This window comes from Haliaeetus albicilla, chromosome 6 (genome assembly GCF_947461875.1).
Source record: "Haliaeetus albicilla chromosome 6, bHalAlb1.1, whole genome shotgun sequence".
Taxonomy (NCBI): Eukaryota; Metazoa; Chordata; class Aves; order Accipitriformes; family Accipitridae; genus Haliaeetus; species Haliaeetus albicilla.
Window position 1 is genome coordinate 25,085,518 of NC_091488.1, and position 15,486 is coordinate 25,101,003.

Genomic DNA, 15,486 nt, shown 5'->3' on the forward strand with positions numbered 1-15,486 from the left:
TGCTTCATTCTGCAGATCCTCCCATTTTCTCTGCATTGTTAATCCAATTCAGACTCACACCCTTGGGGCTCAACATCCCAGGCAAAATGAGGCGAACTGAACAAGACCCTTTTTAGAAATGCATCAGTAACACTTGCTCCTCAGCTGGGGAGTTGCTGCTGAGGAAAGTCTTCTGTGGCTTTCCTTGCTCATTGAGAAAAGAGACCCAAGATCTAGGACAAGACCCATGATATAATGCATGGCTCTGCTGCTGTACCACATACACTGTGATATCTCCGAGATGTTACTGAGTCCCAGATAACTAAGGAAATTAGGACAGCTCAATATCAAACTGATTTCAATGGGTATCAGCTGGTGTATGTCAGCCATTGCTTTTATATGCACACAGTACTGGGATGAAAGACTGCTGAGCTCTCGATCTGTATTCAGTGACACAATACTAAGAATGTTTATTCATCTTATTTATGTTGGATTTCCTAATTTTACTTTTCTTACCATCTAGGTGATAAACTATGAGCAGTGGATTCCGCCACGAGTTCACAATACAAGTGTGGCTGGTACCAGTGAAATGGTGAGTTACCATGAAAATGGTTCATTTTTTTTTTCATCAGCACCTAGCAGCCTGGAAGAACATGCTGTTTTAGTAGGATTTCCTTTGCTGTATGTTGCTTCCCCAAAAGTTGAAAGATCTTTATCCATATCCATGTTATTAATCATGATATCTCTTTCTCTTTTAAAGAATACCTTATTATTGCTCTGCTATTAATCATGATATTTCTTTATCTTTTATAGAACACATTATGATTGCTCTGTGATTCCCAGGAGAAAATCTGCCTAGAATTGTAGCCTGCTTAGTTTGACTCTGCAGTCATTTATGAGTAGTTGGAGTACCAGACTAAAGTAATGGGAATATCTAAAGGTCAGATATGTATGGGCAGGAGCACACAAAAGAAGTTTGTACAGTGCTTGTCTATACATTGCTTGACCATGGCTTTACTGACATTTTTTAACAAAAAATTTATCCAAATTCATTGCATTTTACAGAACTAACTCTTTGTATAAATAGAGCGGAAAGTTCTCTATCATCATGTACTATTTTAATATTCAGTATGTGCAGTAAGGGTATTACTGAAACTTTCCCAAAAGTTCTATGGTACAATAATGATAGCACCATTGACACAGTAAACATACAGTAATTTTCGTCTTCTCACTATTACACTGTAAGTAATTTAAATGCATAGGTAATCATGAATAAATCATTGCAGTTCTTTGGGAAAGGCAAACCAGTTGAGGAAAAATCACAGAGATTAGACTCTGCCATGACTAAATTCTTTATGCTGAGAAGTGACATGCTGTGCAAGTACTATTATTGAAATTAATGCAGTTATACCCAGGAAAGAGAGTGCTCAACAGGACTGAGATTGCTGGAATCTGACCAACACTGTTTCACACTTAGCCTCCAAATTGCTTTATTTCTGCCAGGTTAAGCCTCATAACATCTCAGTGAGCAAAGATTTCTAAGGTATTTAGAATATCTTAGGTTAAACTGGAAACAGTTTATCAGACACCATTTAGGTCTTTTTTTCTGTAATACATTTTTATAAGTGCATTTTTAAAATGCGTATTTTTTTGTCCATAAGTATTCATACACACTTCATGCAAATTATTTGCAGCTAAAGGGCAGCCTGTGATTTATTTTTTTATACAATTCATTTTTATTTGTGGTGTGACATGATGTTTCATGACTAAAACCCGGTAAGCAGGGAAATAAAGAATGTTTTTCTTCATGAGGGAATTCTTTCCTTATAGAGAACTTTTCTTATAGATTGGGCAAAACACAAGCACAGCTATAATATTGAAGTGAGCATATGCTCTGACTGTAGAAAATGGCAGGGGGGACACGCAATTTAAAAATCTTTAAATGTGTTTTAAGTGAACAGATTTTTATGAGTGGAGACTTATTCCTCTGTGCACTGATCTTCAATATTCCCCCATAGTTCCCTTTGGAACATCCTTCCCCTTCCACAGAGAAGGAAGGTACTGGAAACTAGCATACTCCAAATTATTATACGTCACTGGTCCAACCAGTAGCTGAAACCAGAGCATAACATTTAATGGGTTTTTCTCACTTTTACGCATGCTTTCACTAAGCTGTGGCTGAGGGTTGCCAGGACAATACAACAAAACTGTGAGACCAGGATGGTCAGTTCACCTGATTGTCTAGTTTCTATATCAAAGGAAGTTTTACCTCTGTTTGGACAGGCAGCTAAACTTCTGGCTTTGAATGCTTAGGTAAATCAAAACAAAATACTGTAAATTTAAAAGCTGTCCCATCACTAACTGATACTGCATGAGCTTTTTCTCCATAAAAGGGGCTGACTGTATTTATTATTTAAGCACTTAGGACATTTCACTAACAATAGACTCTACGAAATGAGTGCTTTAAGGTAAAGAGGATTAGAGTTTGCCATTAATAAAATTATCTGAATAATTATCTTCCATGTATCTTGATGTCTCCATGATGGAAATCCCAGATCATAACTCAAAGTCATCATGTTGCTTTTGTGTCATTACTTATAAGTGAACAAATGATTATTACTACAAGAAATCTTACATCAGAGAAATATTAGCATTTTAAACCCACTGTGATTTATTTTGCAAAGCCATCTCACAATGAGAGGCTGAAAAATGACACCTCAATTTCTCTCTTTAGCTAAGCTAAAACTGCAGTCCTAGTATCTAGAATTTGGAAGAGGGGAGAGGGGGCTTGAAATACAAATCAGAACATGACTAATCTAAGGATGCTTGGATTTGGCCCACAGTGGACAATGAATACTCAGATACAAGCTGTAAAAGGTCCCTAAGTTGACTAGAGCTTTAAGGTGAATCGGCTGAGACCTTATCCTCCAGTGAAGATGCTCAAGAAGACCTAAAGAGTTTTAAACTCAAAAATGCTAGGTTTTATTAGTCTACAAAATAAAATAATTAATTATTCAAATGGCAGACATTGGAAGCACCTAGGTTTTGTCTATATTAGTGACTAGCACAGAGTAATATGTGAGTATCAGCACAGTAGAACAGTTGGTGCTGATGAACTGATGTCCACACTACATGCATTATGGGAGATCTACCTGTGTTCAAATCCTTTCTGTTGGACATTCAATAGTAGCTGGAGTTCATCAGTTGAACTTCTGGAAAGTATTGTTCATCTTAATTTCATCTGCAATAAATTCAGTTTGTGGCACTTTGAGACCAAAACGCTGCTTACTGGGATAGCTGTGAACTTCACTTCAAATCTAATTCACTGACCAAAACTAAAATACTAATGTAGCCACAACTTACAAAAGACACTGAACACATGAAAAGGTATTTACGTTCTACTCTCTGGCTTCCGCTATGTTCCTGTTGTTGAATCTCCATTCCCAGGAGAGTCTGCAGACTTCAAGAAATGTAACATGCTGCTGAGAAAAAGGGAGTCTAAAGTCAAGTGCTATCCACCATGGGAACTTCTGCATTACTCACTGTGTTTAGCAAGAGGAGGACTCCTAAGGTCCTATCCTTAAGCAAAGAAGTCAGCATAGCTCCATTAGCATAAGTGGAATCATGCTAATTTATATCAGCCACGAAGGAAGCCATTAAAGGTGTATCTAGAGATAGACTACTAATAATAAGGTTTTACATAGCTAGGAATATTTCATCAGAACAGTGCCTGAAAGAATAAAACAATTTCAGATTTTTTGGGGTGTAACTTTACACATGTGGGTATATGTTTATTTCACTAAGTCATGCTTGGTTCAAGACAATTTCTAATATTCTGTTAGTCCATTGGTCTTACATGAAGAAGATATAGCAGATTCTGTAGGCTATTAAATCCCCATGCCAATTTACAGCTGGACCAAGACGAACTGGTGGTGCAAATCATTTGGTACAAACCCTTTCAAGGTTTGAAATCATACGTCTGAATATACAGGGGAATATCTCACCTATTCTCACTTAACTTTCACTAACTCTCTGCTTCAACTTATTATAATTTCAACACAATTGTCTATTGACACAAAACTAACTAAATACACATAAAAATGTCCCTTGCCTGAACAGAGAAATCTTGGACTTCTATTTCTGCTTACAGAACCTCATGTCTTCATAGAAAAATATCCGAACCTTTAGAACTTGAAGCACAGCCATCTTTATAAGCAGTTACCTGTCAAGTGAACGGTGGTCTTTTTTTAAATCTGAAACTAACATACACACTGTTTCTTATCATTGCTACAGGGGTTGGATGTACCTTGTAATATGTGAATGGTAGGGCTTCAGACGTGCGACACGCTAAGACTTTGCAAAAAGCCTTTAACCCCAATGAAAGCTGAGGAGTTCAGAACCTCTTGAGACCCATCCCTAAGCAACCCTCCCACTATACATTAGACCGTGCTGGCAAACTCCATGATGACTTTGTGTCAAAGGATTATTGTCATGGTTTAACCCCAGCCAGCAATTAAGCACCACGCAGCTGCTCACTCAGTTCCCCCCACACCCAGTGGGATGGGGGAGAAAATCGGGAAAAGGGTTGAAATAAGAACAGTTTAATAGAACAGAAAAGAAGAAACTAATAATGATAATGATAACACTAATAAAATGACAACAGCAATAATAAAAGGATTGGAATGTACAAATGATGTGCGGTGCAATTGCTCACCACCCGCCGACTGACACCCAGCTAGTCCCAGAGCGGCGATCTCCCCCCCGCCCCCACTTCCCAGTTCCTATACTAGATGTGACATCACATGGTATGGAATACCCCGTTGGCCAGTTTGGATCAGCTGCCCTGGCTGTGTCCCCTCCTAGCTTCTTGTGCCCCTCCAGCTTTCTCGCTGGCTGGGCTTGAGAAGCTGAAAAACCCTTGACATTAGTCTAAACACCACTTAGCAACAACTGAAAACGTCAGTGTTATCAACATTCTTCTCATACCTAACTCAAAAACATAGCACTGTACCAGCTACTAGGAAGACAGTTAACTCTATCCCAGCTGAAACCAGGACAATTATGCATATGAGGAAGAAGAAAGGATCTATGATGTGTGACCTAATTGTTGGGGACAGTGCAATAAAGTTCTCTGCATTTCTACTTTCTGATATCATCAGCGCTAGTACTTAATCACTTGTAATATCGCCAAAGATGCATTGCCACAATAGGCCAAATTCGTTATCAGTGTAAATAGCTGAACATCCATAGAAGCCAGACAGTATTGTTCCAAAAAGTAGCCATCAGTGAATTAAGGATTTACTAATTTCTAATATAATTACTTCTTTTGGTTTCTAATGAAAAGCAGATATCCTATGTGAAACACAGCATATGACTATGGAAGAGAGGTTATTTTTGTCAGAGTATGAAACTTCTCTCTGAAGCTCACAGAGGAGTTCAGAGTCAGATGGGAAGAGGACTCAAGTGTTTCTGGACTGATTTGCAAGATAGCAGCTGCTTGAAAGTGAAAGCATGTGAGATGGCTGCATGTTCACAAAGTTCCTGCTCAAGGAGCCTGTAGTACCCAAACCTTCTCCAGTAGAACGTTGTTGGAATGTACAATAACAGATTTGAATTGTCATTTACATTATTGTCATTTAATCTAGGAAAGGAAATAATGCCTTGAATAAAGGAAGACATCAGTATTTCAAAACACAGTCACATACACATTTAAATGCAGTAGCTCGCTACATCTGAGATTTCTGTGCACACCTAAAATGATTCTGGTTAATGTGGTGGATGCATATATTAAAATGTTTTCTGGAACTAACCTGGAATTAAGTAATACTGGGGTATTAAAGAAAAGTAATATGTAAACAGCAATATGAACACTGACCTAAGTTTGATGCCTCTTGTGACTTGCGTTTCTCCTTTTTTTATGTATTGGTCCCAAGCAAGGAAGTGCCTAACTTTTAAAGCATTGTGTAGATGATTAATTATTTGAATCTGAGACCTTCTCATTCTCAAAACAAGCACCATGTTACCCTTAGTTTTTATTCGTAGGGTTTGAATACTTCTAACGTCTTTGGTTTTTTGCCAGGGTGCGGAACCAGATGATAAAGCAGAGCCCATGGGAACATTAAAACGATTGCAGAAATTGGTCCGAACCAAAAAAACAAGTACACAAAGCTTGGAGGATGTCAAACATGTTTTGCTCCCCCTCAGTAAGTAAAGCATCATATCAGCAGTCTTTCCAACATTTGGCAAATAACACTGTATTGAACATAACTGTAAACAATCCTGTCCTGGTCTGTCATTCACCACCCATGATTTTCAAACCCTAACTGAGTTGTTACTGTGATACCACTTTAGTGCTGGCTTCCTCATAGTGTGAAAACCTGTTTCCTGTCACACTAGCTTGAGTTTTGTTACAGTATATCTTGCAAGTGGGGATTTTAGCTAAATAGAATTGTATAACAGTGGGGCCTTTGTGCAGGGGACAATTTGGTTTTAGAGTAGTTCCTGGATTTGTATCACATTTCAGGTCAGAGAGGCAAAACTCACAAATGCAAAGATAACTTTCAGTGTTAATCCATGAGTCAGTAGCAGCTGGGAGCGCAAGAAGGACTGCGCTATGATAGGCGAGTCAGCCTCTCATCATACCTGATAGCCTAGGGCTATAAGACACTAGAATTCTAAACTGATACTGAGCTCAGGTTATTTTTTGGAATATCCTATAGACCACTGATCTGACTGTGCAGAAGTTCTTCATCTGAACTTGTTTTGCCAACATTAATTTAACAGTGCATGCATTTGTTGTACAATGCATTTGTGTATATGATTATTTTTAAACCAATACTAGCAAAATAAGTTTAAACTTTCTGATGAACTACTGCTCCAGTGAAATCATTGCTTGCGCTGAAGTACCTGAGGAAATTGAGATTTCAGCAACTAGTTTGTAACTGCAACATACATACTAGGAGGAGGTGAGAGAGGAATTATCCAGAAAAGCTTTCCAAACTTTTCCAGTATTTAAGCTAAAGTCATGCTTTCTGTAACTATGCAGAAATACGCCATTCAGTTAGCAAATGTTCATGTTCAGTGCAGAACCAGTACAATTTTCCAGGCTTTTGTGGGAACAAGACAAATTTACCAAATGGAGGATAAATCTTGCTTTTGGCTCAGATGTCTGACCCAGTACAAGATCCTTTCCATCTCCCTAATTATCATTGTTATTTGTTTTTTTATGGAGTCCTGGGCTTTTTCATTACATAGAATGCAACAGACATTTTAAGAAAAAAAAGTGTGCTATTTTCTTTATGAATTGCAACATATTATACCAGAAGTATTTGCATTTTTAAAGATACATTAGAAGATGCTTATCTCTCTGAAGAGGATGAAGAAGCACTAACTTCTTGCATGAAACTGACAAAACCTCAGGAAAAGAAGACCTGGAAAGACAACGTGAGGAGAAAAGAAGAGACTGAGACTAGGGCAGATTTTATTTCTGCATCTCTTGGCCGCTCATACACTTCCAGACTTAATAACTTCGGAACTATTTCAATCCATTCGGAAACCGAATTTCACTTGTGGAGTGACTGGAAGCCTTTTCCTGATAACCAGCTCTGTCCTTGTGACTTCTTGATTTCAAAAATAGAAGAATGGGAAAACTGTACTTGCTCTTCTCATCAGCCACATCTCACATATTCCCTAACTGATATGGATCTGCAGTACTCCTGGGTAAGTGGAAGTGGTTTCTTTTCTGCTGATATGCATAAAAATTGAAAACTTTTTGCTCTGATTCAGCATGAAAGAGATGCTATCATCTTCCATGTGGTTATGAAATGCAATGAGCCAAATTTAGATTTCAGGTAAATGGATGTGAATGCATTGTTCAGGCTAACACCAGGTGTTCATATAGCTCTAGGTAGTTCAGTTTTAACCATGCAGACATCAGCAGCATTGAGATGGAAGGCTTTAGGCTATTCTGTTTCTCATCAAACACACTAGTTTTTTCATCTGTACATTAAATACTCATCCTTCCAGGCTTATAAAACTTTCTGGAAGTCTGGGATAAGTGAGTAAGGGACAATGAAGCCAGTGGGCTTGGATCAGGCCCCTAGAGGTCACTCCAATACTAGTAAAGGTCACGAGTTATTTAGACAAATGTCAGAGGTTGAAGAGGTATTGGTGTTTCTGCCTTCTTGGATCGGCTCAGCTGGTGGAACCTATGTCTGCAATTACCTTTGTGGCAGCAAGAAATTTTTAGGGCCAGATACAAAGGAGCAGAGTTTAATCTTGGTCTGAAATTATCTTTCTGCATAGCTATCTGGAAGACGCTTTTCTATTTTAATTGCTGGCTTTTTTTAAAGGGCTGTTTAAAACTAGAAAAACAAAACCAAGAAAAACTTTAGTTGGTGAGATATAAAAAATATGGACACTGCAATGAGGCTTTTCTCCCTCTCCTCACCGGGCATAGCAGGTCTTCTGGCACAACACATAGTGGTAAGCACATGGAGGGTGACTGGTTGACTGAAATATATCAGGGAAGTAGTAAAGAGTAGCCTCTTTTCCCTTTATGCCTGTTCCCTCTACAGTGCTCCAGGGACAGAGCTGCTTCTCACTGTGCAATAAGGCCAGCTCCCAGGAAAGTGCATCTAAACCATCTATACCTCCTGAAACCTGCCAGCTGAGTGTTCAAATGGAGACCTGAACAGCCAAAACCTTAGATCAGACAGTGTCCTGCTGAAAAGAGCATTTTCTGCAATGTGTGCTCATATATCATTAGGAAAGGTCCACACACATAGATGTGTGGGTCAATATAGCAACCGTATTTCTGAATACATGGAGGTAGTCATTCAGTTTCTTTTCAATGACACAGTAGCTGACATAACAACAGGCAGTGCCTGAAACATGGGATCTATCTAGCTGATGTAGCTTAGAAGATTTTCCTGGGATTTGACATAGAAAACAGAAAGGCTAAAGCTTTGATTGATGGAACTGTAATTAGAAGAGAGAGAAAGCAAACTACTCCTAAAAAAGGCTGAGAAAGGTGCAGAAGTGAAACCCCAGACAGCCTCGGCACTGCAAACTCCTAGGGAGAGCCCCTGGAGGCAGACCTTCGGGGCAGAGCGTTGGCAGAAATAGGCTGGGAGCTGTGAACAAAGACTGCTCTGTCGGGTGAGTCCTCCTGTCTGCCAGTAAATAAGACTCTGTAGAAACCGAATTGTGTCAGGGATGCTAGGCTCCATCATATGCCTGCTCCTAATGAAAGCAACTTTCAGCATCCCAAGCTAAGGCTGAAGTCCCAGGGCAAAATAATAATAATAGATGTGTCGGTCAGATTTATGAGAGCATAAGTGTCAATTCAAATCATTTTATTTAATTTTGTCACAAACAGGCTGTTAAGGTTCTCTACCCTGGTGAGATTTGTCCTACCCATGTTACTATTAACTGCCAGCAAGAGGTTTAGTGCTCTTTTTTTTTTCTGCATTATTGTTTATTTTGCCATCTGCTTTCCTGATGGGTGCCCTGACTTTAATGTATCTCTGTGGCCTTAGTGTCTTTACAGTTCAGGCAATGGCAAGACATCTCATTCTTTGCATTTGCATTCTACCAACTGGCTCAATTGAAGATTATAAAGACTGGATTTTCAGTTTTGCTTTTTAAGAATCAAAAAAGCTGACACTTGTGGTTTTGCTATGAGGGGATCAGACACTGGGGATGACACAGATGTTCTTTCTGATGTTGATTTACTTGTAAACCAATATATTCCATAATACTCTTTCTGGTTCTATGAGTAAAGTATAATTTCATTTTCTTGGCTGATCTTGGCTTGGCTACTACTCTATTATCTTTGCTGCAGCATGATGTGGAGGAGATATAGCCTGAGATGTATTACTGAAATGCTAGTTGGTATGCCCTGAATTGAGGCAGAGAGGCAAAACTGGTAGAGGCAAGACTAAGGTCCAAGACTCTGCTATTCCATCAGCAAACTGTGGCTGATCTTGTTTAGGGGACAGACAAATATCTAGGTTGGACACATATTATCAAGACTCATCCCAGCAACATACGCAAAGCTGATTGAGCCTAGCCTGAATTAAAGCTTGAATTACAGATAGTAAATTAAGTAGTGCTCTCTGGTAATCACAAGGAAAAAGACCTGGATGTCTTCATGATAGATTGCTGTTCAGGGAGACAAAATATGAGTGATCCTAGTTCCCTTCCTCCAGTTTCTTCCTTTGACACCTTTCTTCCTTCTCAGCACTTTACATGGCCTCCCTTGTGGTGTTTCATATTGGCATTGTTTGTTTCACCTAAAACAATAAAAAGGCTGGTAGAGATCATCCAAGCTGGTCACCTAAACAAGAACTGTGAGCACAGACTGCAAATGTTACATCAGTCTTCAGCTAGAACAGGCTCACCAAACTCCTTCAGCTACTCTTCCTTCAGCCTCCCGCAGTTAAGCGCACAATAAACACCTGTGTTAGCTGACTGCCTCTAGCACAGGGACATTGGAGACAACTCGAATCTCACCCATCCTGCCCACCTTCATGTATTATGAAAACATTTTAGAAATCTGTATTTCTGTCCTTTAATTAAATACAGAACTGAGTGTGCTGTGTTACCATTTTATAGCTACGGTGCCACTGTTAGCAACTTTGTGCAAAATGAACTTAGACATAGGTATTTTTTTCCTGCATTGTTCAGCTGTTTACAATATAATTAGTGGCTGGTCAAAATTTTGCTAGGGGCAACACAGATCATTGCTTTTTTGGTGTGTCAAGATTGACATGTGAAATTATTGTTACTGATATTCTTCCTAAGAAGATGAAATTTGCAGATAGTTCTTCCTTAGAAAGTAGAAGAATATATTTAAGAAAATACTGAATACTTCAGCAAAAAAAAAGAAAAAAATATGCCTGGATAAAAAAAAAAATACTATGCTGCATATTTTCATATTACCACAAATTATATTGGGCATAGAAATTGTAATGTTATGAATCAGCTGAAAGTCAGGTAGAGGATGGAAGAAAAGATTGTCCAGACACCACTTTAACAACCACTCGACCTTAATGTGAAAGGTTATTGGTTTTTATACTTCTTTTTATTCCTCAAGCTTAGCCCTGCAGAAAACAGTTCAGCTGTCTGTTTCAGACTTTTTTTCTTTTTTCTTTTTTTTTTAAATTGTGGTTACTAGAAACTTCCCTTCTGTTATTCCTATGCTAAGATCTTCACTACCCTAACAAAGTAATATACTTGGCAGTGCCATGTCCATAAGACTTTTATACAAGCCATTTCTGCCTTCTATTGCTTTTTCTCAATCTGTGCAATTGCATAAGACTTTTGCAACCTCATGTAAGGCTTGGAAAATCTAGAGTCAGAAGTCTGGAAAGTACAGGAGCTTGATGGGCTTGACTGGCCCTGAAACAAGCACAGAGTGGAGCACATAGTGGGGTCACAACTGAGGGGTTCTCTTCACAAAAGGGTTCCTAGACTGTCTTGGACAGCCTGAGACAGAGAGAGAAGAGCTGAGTCCCTTTCTCCCTCAATACTTTAACATGCTACTTCACTGGCTGACCCATCCACTCTCCAATAACTGTGCAATATGGAAGCTGTGTTTGTAGGATGACACAGGCATCCTTACAGGAAAGGGAGAGGAGACAACATCTCCTGTTGGAGACAAATCAGCAGAGAGCTACTGGAAGTGGGTTTCTCTTCCTGCAGTATCTTAGAAGCATGGTTAGGTTTAACAGAAGAAGGAGTTAGTCATTAATATCATAAGAATATGTATCTGTTGCAACCTGTGCTTGGTATTCAGTGAGAATGAAAAGACGAGGGTCATTTCCCAAGACTAGAGAAGACCTGGGATTTTGGTGAGGAGAAAGAAAAAAACCTAAGGGTGCTGCAGAGCAAGATACCTTTTCTTTCCCATTTTCAGCTTAAGAGGAGAGTAGAAAGATTCAAAGGATTGGTTTCTATCTGATATGAATGCATTACATTGTGGTGGAATGAACAATAAATTTGGGGAAACTGCAAGTGACTTTATGCCAAAGCCTGTGTTTGTACTCTCCATATTCCTCTCAGGAATGTGTTATGGTCTTATCATGGTTATGTTAGCCCTGCTATTATGGTCATGGTTCTCTGTCATTTCAGTGACTTTGTGACTTTTTGCTTTCCTCCTGGTCTGGTTTGCTTTCTTGCCATCATTTCTCAGCATCTCCCTTTAAACCTTCGTAAAAATGTCTAGTTTGATGCTCATTTGTTTCTTGAAGAAACACTCTGCTTCTCAGCTCTATTTTGGGGCATTTTCTTGTCCTAACTTTTCCTGACATATTCTACTTAATAGGTTCTGGTTCCTGCTTGCCCCATAATGGCCTTGCTTCTTTGCTTGCTATGATTGCTCTTACCCTGCACTCTGTACTGCTTCAGCTGCTCCTGATCATCTCGGTTCTCAAAGACATGCTGTATATTGCCTTGAGGTTTACACAGGTTACTGGATCTCTTGTGATATCAGTGACTGATCATTGTTCTCTAGGTTAGTGGAGCGGGGAGGAAGAGTATGGACAGCCAGTAAAGAACAAACACAACAGAGTGCTCTTCTCTAGCAAAATGTGCTTCAGAGCTGAAGACTACATTTGACCATTTGCACAGTCCAGAAAATGGCTGTGGGAAGATTTCTACTGCATTTCAGCCAGCAGTTTCTCCTGCACACTTGAATGCTGTGGGCTTTAATGGACTTTCTGGCAGCTCAATTTTCTTAAGCAATTTGACTGTTTTCTCTATTTTTTTTCTTTCTTGACCTAATGTCTTTCTGTTGAGAGATGCCTGAACGTGCCTTAGAAGAGCTTTCTCAATTACATTTTGAATCCTCATTTGACACAAATATAGCATTGTCACGGTTTAACCCCAGCCAGCAACTAAGCACCACACAGCTGCTCACTCACTCCCCCCTCCCCCAGTGGGATGGGGGAAGAAAATAGGGAAAAGAAGTAAATCTCGTGGGTTAAGATAAGAACAGTTTAATAGAACAGAAAAGAAGAAACTAATAATGATAATGATAACACTAATAAAATGACAACAGCAATAATAAAAGGATTAGAATGTACAAATGATGCGCAGCGCAATTGCTCACCACCCGCTGACCGACACCCAGCCAGTCCCCGAGCGGCGATTCCCCACGCCCCACTCCCCCCAGTTCCTATACTAGATGTGACATCACATGGTATGGAATACACCGTTGGCCAGTTTGGGTCAGGTGCCCTGGCTGTGTCCTGTGCCAACTTCTTGTGCCCTGGCTGGGCATGAGAAGCTGAAAAATCCTTGACTATAGTCTAAACACTACTGAGCAACAACTGAAAACATCAGTGTTATCAACATTCTTCAGATACTGAATTCAAAACATAGCACTGTACCAGCTACTAGGAAGACAATTAACTCTATCCCAGCTGAAACCAGGACAAGCACTAAAAAGAATGCCTGGAAATCCCCAGATTGCTTTTCTGAGACACCAATTTTCAACTGCTCTGGTCACTCTAGCTGCTTCAGTGTCAGTAATAAGTGGTCCTTTTAAAAGCTGTAGCTCTTGCTTGTTCCTATTTCAGTGACAAGGTAGGAAGTCAGATCCTCACCAAGTATAAATCTATTTTCTACTGGTGTTAGGAAGTCCTGCTCAGCTGTACCCAAGCTGAGGACCAAAGTCTTTGCCCAGGGAAGAGATGAAGAGCATCTGAAAGGGTGGCAGTAAACAAAGCAGTCAAGACCATGATTGATGGGTGTTCAGGTGATAATCTGTGGCTGAGACATGAAAACAGGATTTGTTTTCTAAGACATGAAACTGTCCCCAGCTGCTTCTCTTTCATCTTATCATATCTTCATTTACAAGCCCCCCGACAGGTTTCCTGTTGCTTTTTATAACATTCTAGCTAATTTCACCTTTTACCCTGCTCTCCCCATCAGGCCAGCAGCTCAGCCCGTCACCCTGTGTACTCAGCACCTCTCTTGCAGGGTAAAGAGATAGCTTATCCCCCAACCCCATGCCCCCAGATTGCCGAGTCTTCGAAGATACACAAACTGATAGACAAAAAGGAACAGTGCTACAGCTGAATCTAGCACATGGTTAAATTCAAAAGCACTCACTATTTCCCAGTTCAAACCCTATCCCAGAAGCTTGTGTAAGCTTATTTTGAATTTTAAGCCTTGTGAAGGTGTGGTGATTGAGACATGTTTATGCATGTCTGTTGTAGTCAAATGCTGGTGAAATTTGAATAGCTTTGATTTTAAAACTGGGGAAAAGTCAAGATCCGTGACTGAATTTTCAGTGTTTACTTTTCCTGGAAATACCAAGCAAAATACGGACTCAGCCAAAAAGATAAAAATGCTAGTGAACTTAAGAGCACTCATTTTCCTCATGCTTCAGTGTCTGTAGAGTCTTACTTTGTCTCCTATCACAGGGAGCTTTATTTAAGAAACGATTAAATCAGCAAGATGGTAAATATTGTATGGCTTGCTTCAGTTAAATACAAAAAGTGAGACAAAATCACCTCTTGAAGCGCAAGGCTTCATCTCTCAAGCTTTGTGCTTGGAAGAGAGGAGCCTAGGAGGGTGTCCAGCCTCACTGTAGCTGCACCATTGCACTGTGCTGAGAGCAAATATCTGCCACTGCCACTCTGAATCCTGCGGTGATTTTTTCTACTACCTGCATAGTAGTGTGAAAAATTTAGAAATTTAGTGTCTTCATCTGTGCTGACTTTGACCATGCAGTCTCAAAGCAGGTTTTAAAAAATATGAAAAATCTGATGCTGCTGCTCTTCACTATGGTAACTCTTGTCCTATTTTATATTTTTAATACCTTCCTAGAATTTTCATAGCTATATAGGGAATTATGTCACATTTTCCATTAATCTTAGAGGTACTTATACCTAACTCTACTAAAATGCTTAACAATTCCAAACTTTTCCCTCCAAACATTGGTGGACTGTTCCGTAAAGTTGGATTGCTAGTACTTGCTAATATATATAAGGCAGAATGATAATAAAGTGAATTTATTTGCAGTATGTCCTGGTTCTTTTTAAATATCTTAAAGATATTTTTAAATACCACAACATCCTTAATATGGTTACAGATAACTAGAGAAGAACATTTCAGTTCACCTCAGCAGATTTCATGTGTTTGCTTCTAACATAGCTGTTAGGCACTGCAGAGCTTCAGCTAGAGAAAGAAATGAAAGGTTATTTTGGATTACTGTCATGAATGTGGTATGAAGGGGAATATAATTGCTGAAAGTGCAGGGAAAATTATGCATTTCATAGACTTCTTCTTTGTAAATGGCATATGAATTCTTAATAAAAAAAGGAATGCTACCTGCTTCATGAAACATGATTAAGAGTCAAAATATAATTAAACTAACTGCAGTTGTTGATAACAAACTGTCTGATGAAAGGATGACTTCCTGTTAGCATCCTTTAGAATTGCCAGAATAACACACTTTTCCATACTGAAAGAAATAGATTGTATTGAGGCTAAGCC

General features: G+C 39.3%; 1 protein-coding gene across 3 annotated transcripts in view; it reads left to right on the forward strand.

Moving 5' to 3' along the window:
* SAMSN1 (SAM domain, SH3 domain and nuclear localization signals 1) overlaps nt 1-15,486 on the forward strand; it is a 96,441-nt gene that overhangs the window by 34,645 nt on the left and 46,310 nt on the right. For all 3 annotated transcript variants that reach the window (XM_069785341.1, XM_069785342.1, XM_069785343.1), the window contains 3 exons: nt 503-571; nt 6,059-6,182; nt 7,322-7,698. In XM_069785341.1, the coding sequence (XP_069641442.1) occupies nt 503-571; nt 6,059-6,182; nt 7,322-7,698 (570 nt within the window). The remainder of the gene's footprint in view (nt 1-502; nt 572-6,058; nt 6,183-7,321; nt 7,699-15,486) is intronic.